The sequence below is a fragment of the Salvelinus sp. IW2-2015 genome, linkage group LG19, assembly GCF_002910315.2.
Source record: "Salvelinus sp. IW2-2015 linkage group LG19, ASM291031v2, whole genome shotgun sequence".
Taxonomy (NCBI): Eukaryota; Metazoa; Chordata; class Actinopteri; order Salmoniformes; family Salmonidae; genus Salvelinus; species Salvelinus sp. IW2-2015.
In genome coordinates, this window is record NC_036859.1 from 11,392,234 (window position 1) to 11,402,019 (window position 9,786).

Below are 9,786 nucleotides of genomic sequence, written 5' to 3' on the forward strand. Positions count from 1 at the left end.
ATAACCACCACTGGTCACCACTGCACTCCTTCTGAGTAAAGCAGAGATTCAGTGTCGTCCAGGGGTCATTGTCAGACCCAATCCCCCGTTTACCGTAGCCAAGAGCCATGAGGTGGCGGCTAGGCAGGCAGCCACGCTCCACCACAGCTGTCCACACTGCCAACCAACTGCTGCTGCCTCGCAATCGCCATCATTACCCAGCTTATGAGACGCTCCCGCTAATCCTTCATCTATCCCTGTATCTCTATCGCTTGCTCTCCGCTGCTCACTGAGCCAAATGCCTTGTTGTTGTTTGTCCATCTTTCCACCATCCCTCAATCAGGTGTAGCCAATGGTTGTTTGTTTGTTTTGTCTGTGTATAGCTAAGGCCCAGGTTCTGGTTCACAGCACAAAGGACTGAATAAGGATCCGAGGCCAGAACGTGGCATTTAACAGTGTCATTTGACTTGAGGGATGAGAGCGAATAGCCTACAGTAGACTAGACCTATACAGATAATATGACAGAAGCAATTAATATGGTACAATATATTCAACCCGATATAACCTATTACGCAACTTGGATCACATATTAATCTGCACAACCATAAACCCACCCAGTTGCGTAGGCAATTTATAGAACACTAGTATATACAGTATACTACATATATATATTTACAGATGTATGATAACAAATATTACAGACGGTGTCAGCTCATGAGCCGACTGAGCGGAAGGGCGCTGGACCATCTCGTTCAAAACAATGCCAACAGCATCCGATGTTGTTTTTGTGATTGTAAAAAAAAGAATAGAACGCATAATAATTTCGATGTTCCGCGCGTCTTGAAACATCCATCCGAATCAGATACATTTGCCATGCCATCCACCATGCTTCAGCGATGATGTAGCAGGTAAATAACAACCCTCGTCTACAGTTAATGTTGTTTTTCGCGCAGAGCGCTGCCACCCGAGCAGAGGAGAGTGCACAGCAATGTATGATGAGCAGCCGCGAAGCACTAGCAGGCCATTTATCTTACCTCAACGCTGAACTGATGATGCTCTTCTCCGGACACAGCGCATACAATCCACAGCAAGAAATGCAAGCAGAACGCTGCTGCGTAAAAACAATCCAATGGTTTTCTTTTAGATGAGGATACTAAGGTCATAATGACCCGTTTTTCCAAAGTGGGTTATTAGATAAAACCGCCCGTCGTGTGATTAGGTTCGTGAGTCAAATTAAGAAAACCATCCGGTGAGCTGTCAAAGCCAAAGTCGGAGACGCGCATAAAAGGACGGCCGCGGTGGTTTTGCCAAGGGGATAAACCCAGATGCCATGTATTATTTGCTCATGTCAAGCTGTGATAGAATTAGGCATGTTAGATCCACCGCCTCCGTCGCTGTTATTTACATCGCTGGTTTGGTTTATCCAGCGGCATCGATGGCCATGTACAGTAATCATACCTCCAGAGTCTACGCCTGCGCTTTGATGTTTCCAGCAGCGCAACACTCCCCATGAAGGCGTAAAGACCAGCGTCATGTAATGTTTGCCTGGCTACCCAAACTCCTTGCTCCCAAACGCAACGCGATGTACGCCCACGGCAGTTTTATAGCTCATGCTATTTTACACATTTAACCATGAGGCTGAGAGAAAATGTTGCCGTTTTAGAGGGATCCTTGAAAGACTGGACAATCTCAGCTTTTTCCCCAAAAATATKTATCTTACTATTAACACAATGTTAATCCCTGAGCCAATTTCCTGCTATTCTACACATTTTGCCACGAGTCTGAGAGAAAATGTTGCAGTTTTAAAGCAAATTGCCTGTAATTTAAAGAGAATATCATGGTTTATGACGTGTTCATATGCTATCTGGTGGACCTGAACTCCKGGTGGACCCCAACCTACATTTTATTTGATATATTTCGTTTTTAGTAAGGGTTGGGGGTTGCAGCAGGTAAACTATACGCCAGTGGCCCAGAGATGTTAGTTTCTTCTCCCCATTGAACATAGAGCAGAGGAAGAATTCCGTTTCAGTCGTCAGGCAAATGTAATGTAACCTGGTATAAAATATGTATATTGGGAATAGAAATAGCCCCAGACAGATGGAACAATCATCCTTCAATATGCAGTGATATCATTCAAGTACAAACTATTACACGGTTAWAACAATGTAATGTAATACTGGGTATATTAACAGTTTTAATCATATGGCCTATTCCGTGACAAGATACATACAAAGATACACATATGATATTCAGTGAAGACAAGCATTTTAATATCAATAACCATTCAGTCAGATAAGCCTATCCTAACACCACTCTTGGAAATACTCCATTAGCAGGTTCATGGTGATTGGTGAATGAATGCATGGAGACAAGAAACCTCATCTGGGTACCAATGTCAGGAATCTGCATGAGACAGAGATACTGTACTTTAACCACACGCTGGCAGTGTTGTATTGAGAAACAGGTTCCCTACTACTACTTCAATGGGGTCAAGATAGATCTTAATTAAATAATTATATGGTGTATGCTACACCCTACTCAATGGATATGAAAGATTAAAGAGACATTGTTACATTTGTTGGATAGAATACGCCTCTATCTCTCAATGTCTTGCTCTTGACCACAGACCCAGGGTGCACTGCAGGGTAGGAGGGAGTCAGGGGGAGCCAAATGAGGCTACGTTAAACCAACACACTCCATGGAAAATCGCCACAGATCTGTCTCACCTTTTCATGATGAAATTGGATTGATTACTCAGTGCATGCRGAAAGTATTCAGACCCCTTGACTTTTTTCACATTTTGTTACGTTACGTTTGGTGGTTACAGCCTTTTTCTAAAATCGATTTCATACTTTTTYYCCCTCCTCAATCTACACACAATACCCCATAATGATGAAGCGAWAAMAGGTTTTTAGAAATTGTAGCAATACCTTATTTAAATACCTTATTTACATAAGTATTCAGACCCTTTGCTATGAGACCTGAAATTGAACTCAGGTGCATCCTGTTTCCATTGATCATCTTGAGATGTTTCTACAACTTGATTGGAGTCCACCTGTGGTAAATTCAATTGATTGGACATGATTTGGAAAGGCAMACACCTGTCTATATAAGATCCCRCMGTTGACAGTGCATGTCAGAGCAAAAACCAAGCCATGAGGTYGAAGGAATTTTCCGTAGAGCTCCGAGACAGGATTGTGTCGAGGCACAGATCTGGGGAAGGGTACCAAAACATTTCTGCAGCATTGAAGGTCCCCAACAACACAGTGGCCTCCATCATTCTTAAATGGAAGAAGTTTGGAACCACCAAGACTCTTCCTAGAGCGCGCCACCCGGCCAAACTGAGCAATCGAGGGGAGAAGGGCCTTGGTCAGGGAGGTGACCGAGAACCTGATGGTCACTCTGACAGAGCTCCATAGTTCATCTCTACAGCACTCCACCAATCAGGCCTTTATGTGGCCAGACGGAAGCCACTCTTCAGTAAAAGGCACATGACATCCCTCTTGGAGTTGTCCAAAAGGCATCTAAAGAGTCTCAGACCATGAGAAACAAGATTCTCTGGTCTGATGAAACCAAAATTGAACTCTTTGGCCTGAATGTCAAGCATCACGTCTGGGGGAAACCTGGTACCATCCCTACAGTGAAACATGGTGGTGGCAGCATCATGCTGTGGGTATGTTTTTCAGGACCAGGGACTGGGAGACTAGTCAGGACCTTCCAAAAGGAAAACGACCCTAAGCACACAGCCAAGACAATGCAGGAGTGGCTTTGGGGCAAGTCTCTGAATGCCTTGAGTGGCCTAGCCAGAGCCCGGACTTGAAACGGATCGAACATCTCTGGAGAGACCTGAAAATAGCTGTGCAGCAACACTCCCCATCCAACCTGACAGAGCTTGAGAGGATCTGCAGAGAAGAATGGGAGAAACTCCCCAAATACAGGTGTCCCAAGCTTGTAGATTCAAGGCTGTATTCACTTTCAAAGGCGCTTCAACAAAGTACTGAGTAAAGGGTCTGAATACTTATGTAAATGTCATATAAAAAATAAAAAAATGCATTTTTCTTTTAAATTGCTTTGTCATTATGGGGTATTGTGCATAGATTGATGTGGGGGAAAAAACAATTGAATATATTTTAGATGAAAGCTGTAACGTAACAAAATGTGGAAAAAGTCAAGGGGTCTGAATACCTTTGTATGTACTGTACAATGGACATTCTGATACTGTACTTTCCTYAAGGGTTGAAACAGGACAGAATGACTCGTCTGCCGCTTGTGGAAAGATTCCTATTGGATTAAAGTAACCAGGTTCATTCATATACTCCGAGTGTTTACTGTATTACCCAATGGGCTGCTATGGAGACCACATGCTCTGACAAGAACTGTATTTGCCTGGAGAGATCATTGGGAAACGGTAAACCATCACCAATGAGACAAGTCCTGTTTCACTTTGTCAGTACAAAAATGTGTGTGTGTTTGTTTGTTTTTCTGTACACAGAGCAGACTATATGGGGACAGCCAGGACTGAAATAATTGTTTTTGGTCACATCAGTCTGCCCTTGAACAAGGCAGTTAACCCCCAACAACAACTTCTCCCGGGCCCTGATGATATCGATTAAGACAGYCCCCCGCACCTCTCTAATTCAAATTGGTTTGGTGAAATGCAGAATACACATTTCGGTTGAATGCATTCAGTTGTAGGTATCCTCTTTCCCTTTCAGTCGTTATCACATTATGTTGGAGCAGGGGAGAACGACTGGCCCCTCTCATTGAGGATTTCAGTTCAAGGCTGACCGGGGTACTGCAGGCAATGTTTTTAGAAAACAGAATCCCCCATTATAGTCAATCAAAGTATGGAGATCTTCGTGGTCAATATCCGTGAATATTTTTTTTTAAATCGAACACAATAATGGTACCAATACGTGCTGCTATTTCACCAGATGTATGTCCTTGAACCGATTGTTTTAGTATCGCACACAGAAGAAGTTATAAGGATCATTTAGTGGCTACAGCAGTCTGCAGTATCCCAGTCGGCTTTCAACTTGAGATACTCAATGAGAAGGGGCAGCACTGACCTTGCCTGCAAYGTCACTTCCTAGAGTAGCTCAAACTGTGCCTGTTCCATAACCTCCTCCATGAAGCAAGATGGTGACACACTAAAATTACATTTTCTGATCTTCAAATTATTTTTAGCATGTGGATGTGTTGCAACTAGTTTGCCGTCTTAGAAAAGATGAAGGTAACACTTGACACCCAGTGTAATAACACATTATGACACTGTCATAACCATATCATAACGTCCTAACAGCTGACATAACTGTCATAATATGGTCATAACACTGTCTTGACACATATATTWAGACCTGTTGTGACATATTGTACTATTTTATGGCTGGTTATGACACCTTCATAAGAGTGTCAAAACACACAAAACCTTCAACAGTAGTTCTCGTATGGCTGGTTATGACACCTTCATAAGAGTGTCAAAACCCACAAAACCTACCWCACAAGGSAACACATTCCATTACGCCATAGCCTACTTGTCAATATTATGTTTATGTTACATAACATTTTCTGAAATGTACCATTTTCAATTATCATTGTAATTGCGCACAAATTGATGTCAGACATGCACCTACCCCAATGCTCTGTTGCTGATGACTGCGATGAATGCAGGAGCAGATATCAGGAGCAGGACAAGACACCCTCTTTTTAACTGATGACTGACATAAGGGCATGTACGTGATAGGCCTATCTGGCTTATATGATTAGGATGGTCATAATGCTTCTTGACCGTGTCATAAAGTGCATTTTCGTAGTCCAAATAAAGTGACACAGGATGGTCCTAATGCTTCATGACAGTGTCATAAAGTGCATTTTCTGAAAGTTATTTGAAATATGATGGAAAAAAACATGACTAAAGAATTCATTATGACAACACCAAAGCAAACTTTCAAACGAAAGGAAACTTCTTGGCAGGGAAAAAAATACATTTGAATAAATGTTGGTTTTGACACTCTTATGTAGGTGTCATAMCCAGCCATAAAATAACACAATATATATCACAACAGGTATAAATATATGGGTCATGAGAGTGTTATGACAGGTTATGACAAGCTATGTCAACTATGACATATTATGACATGGTTATGACTGGGTGTCTGGTAAATTGTTACCAAAATGGGTATGCTTGTCTCTGTGTTTGCCAAAATAAGTAAGGGGAAAATATGTGTGCATTGTGCAAGTGTGCATTGTGCAAGTGTGTGCACCAATTAGTAAGGAACTCCCCACACCTGGTTGTCTAGGGCTTAATTGAAAAGGAAAAAACATAAACCTGCAGACACTACTAGGCCCTCAACTTTCGGATGATTTGGGCATGATGCGCGAAAAATGCTACTATCGGTCCCATGGCTTGAATGGGATTTGTGCCACATGCTGAACCATAAATGTACCACAATTCATAAACTTAATCTCCCCTGGTAAAAAAAAGCATCTACACAATATTTCTACTAGCCTAACATTTGGTTTGCAACAGTTGCTGTTTGTCTAAACCTTGCTGCCTGCCTCTCCAACCTGTGCAACAACGTTGCTGTTTCTTTTTTGAAATCGCCGACGTGACGAGACTGACAGCTTCTCTGAGCCAGGCAAATTCATTTCTCTGTAATTTTGTAACTTCAAGCTTTTTTGTGTCTCGGTTCTATTTTTAAGAAAAAAATGTATTGTGATTTTTATTTTACATATATTAAGTAAACACTAAAATAACCTAACATTTTTTTTTTTCAGGTTTCAATATGTTTTGCCCTGTTTTAGCAGGGCACACACCCAGACTTTTCTCACACCCAGACTTTTCCTACCCAGACTTTTCTCACACCCAGACTTTTCCTATTCTGCTATGTATTACACTTTATATTTAATGCACCTGGTTAGAAAAATAATATTATTTTGCTTTATACATTTTTTATGCACTAAATATATTATTTTCTAAGAAATACAGTTGTCTCACAGTMTTGCGCCATTACCATCACACTGAACAAAGTAATCAATCATTTTCAACATTTTAGACATCAAGTCACACAAGAACTGGGAAGTGGAGAACAAGGATATGACAGTGTTTGAAATTATATCTCAATCTCCAAGAATGCATAAAAATAGAACATTATTTTTATTCTGCGTCATTACTGCAAGGGCTATAACTCGTCTGGATTGTCCTCTATTTGAAAAAATAAATCTCATTCTGTTGTGGTTACCAACACTGTCATTACCATCACAAAGTAGAACAAAATGTAGAACATTTGCATAAAAAGGGTCTATCCCTGTACTGCTTATTACTTAATCTTTCACTGTCTTTATAGCATTCAATCATATTTTCAATATACTTTTCCACCAAGTTATTTTTAACAAGTAATGCATTTTACCATTACTCTAGTCATAGTCTTGGTTACCCAGAAGTAAAATTCTCAAAAAAGTTGTCACCGTTCTTGAGGGATTACCCTAGTCATTACCGCCACACAATAATTACCACCACAATCTACACATATTTGTTAAGAAAAATGTAAGTACACATTAAATATCATACTCCTGTCTTCTTCAGGTGTAAAGCACCTACTTGTTCTCAATATAGCTACTTAGAAATTSTAAATACATAACAATTTTAACAAGTAATTCCATATTTATGCAATAAGGAATATAAATAATTATTTATAAATGTTTATTAAAAATGTAATGTTTATGATGTGAAAGTAATGACACCCGCACAAGATGTATTGGGGACATTTTTTATTCAATAAAATGGTCACAGCCAATACCAGTTTATTATTCCTGATAAAATGATAAAAGTATTTATGTTGATGAAAGTATTTTTCAAGAAACATATTTTTTCCAAAATAAGACATGCCGTAGTATATCCATCGTAGTTAATGAATATATGCAAAGAAATGGCAATAGAAACAAAGGTTAAACAAACGAAAATGCAGATAGTTTGCTGTCATTTCAGCTGCTTGATGGGATTGTGTTAGCTAGCCTCCRTGGCAACCTTATTTACTTAATCAGTCCATGCCAATAGAATAGATGACCAGCCCATTTGGCTAACAACTTCAGAATCTCAGAACTAACAACTGGCTTTTTCCCAGACTATATTGAATGGTGGAAGGATGGAATAAAACAAATGTACTCATTCAAATAATGTTTTTAGTGAAAACATGTCGTTAATCTTTTTTTAATATGTTGGCAACAGTTTTATAAAAGCAATAAGGCATGAGAACCCGGGAATTATTGTGAATAACAACCTCCTAAGGGCTGTTTCCCGGCCCTTAGCTTCGCGTAGGGCCTAAGAACAGCCCTTAGTCAGGAGTTATTCACACAATAATTCCAAGGTTCTCATGCCTTATTGCTTAAAGGTTTACAACACTTCTGAAAACAAGAGAACACCATGGCATTTCAGATCTGCATTTACACAAGAAAATGAAATACATTTTTTTGGTCCATGATGCTGTTGACCCAAATATAAATTAATGGCCATATTAAAAACATGTTGTTGTGACAGACCCTGCTAATCAACCTGTCCCCATAACTCCCCCTTTAACCCTGTATCAGAGCACGCACCAACCATGATTATCTGGTACTCTCCACCGCTCTCTCCCTCCCTCAGGCTGTTTGTGTAGACCCTAACCTACTCAGAGCCCCAGCCCCATACCACAGCTGTCAGCCAAGCAGAAACTCTAAACAAACACAACATAATGACCAGCTAGCCTACTGGGGATTCCTCTGAAAAGGGAGAGTGGTGGCTGAATGAAGGTAGTGGTTGGTCATCCCTCCTTTCTTTCCCTCACCACCTTTCAATTTAGCCCCTCGTGTAGTTAAGACCTGTTCCTCAGGGAAAGACCTATTGGAGGACAAAACATGTTCTTCACACAAAGAAGGAAAATATTGGTAGGAAGCAGGTGTATAGTCTACTCACAGTTGACTGAAGAAGGTATTAGGAGCATCTACAGTAACTAAAAGAAAAGAAACCCAACTATGATAGCTACATGTCCATCATTATTCAACAACAACCGGACAAAGCAGTCAAACCAATGAAATGGTTAATTGAAGCAGAGCGATGGGGGATGCTGCCGTGACTATGATGTGAGGGAGGTGTCCTCCAGGTCTCAGGGCTCTGCTCTGGTTTGATCTGCATGAGAGGCTCCAGCTGGACCAGGGTCCTCTCATCTAACTAAGTTATTCATTGAACGTAGGAAGAAGGAAAAAACTTGAAACCAAATGATACACAGAGAGACCCCTCCCCAATCCTCCTCAGAGAGAGAAGTATCTTGGAGGTGCGTGGAGACTTGGAGGCACACAGAGGAGGAGGGGGAGGTACTGTACAGTACTGTAAACACCATATGGCATATCATATAGGAGGATCCTGTGTCAGTTTGAGGCTATATACCATCTGCCAGATAGACCCATCACTCCATTAGAGGTGTTGTTATGGCTTTGGGTTGGTATATCAGCATTATAAGAAGATGACAGTTCTTGTTCCTACCTATAGGTTTTGTTGCTCCAACAGTTTTTCAGTACAGTTGTTAGTTCTGGTCAACTGACTTGGCCCCCTTTCAGAACTGTAGGATAACACTAAAATGTGGAGAACACACACAGCAGACTTGAAATGTTGAACGGGATAACTGAATCCTATTATTGTCAATGGTAGCCTGGAAATGGTTTGTTCACATCATTCAGTCTGCATTAACCAGGCTATGTCAACGGTTCAAGAAGGCTCCAGAAGGCTCCAGGCACTGTGAACAAACAGCCTAACACCAATTAATTAAGAGTTAA

The 9,786-nt window shown here is 40.8% G+C and overlaps 1 protein-coding gene across 4 annotated transcripts in view; it reads right to left on the reverse strand.

Moving 5' to 3' along the window:
* The window catches only part of LOC111979431 (matrix metalloproteinase-16-like), a 46,138-nt gene extending 44,634 nt beyond the window's left edge, over positions 1-1,504 (reverse strand). For all 4 annotated transcript variants that reach the window (XM_024009971.2, XM_024009970.2, XM_024009969.2 and 1 more), the window contains exon 1: positions 1,014-1,504. In XM_024009971.2, the coding sequence (XP_023865739.1) occupies positions 1,014-1,142 (129 nt within the window). In that variant the 5' untranslated portion in view covers positions 1,143-1,504. The remainder of the gene's footprint in view (positions 1-1,013) is intronic.
* Positions 1,505-9,786: the final 8,282 nt, after the last annotated feature.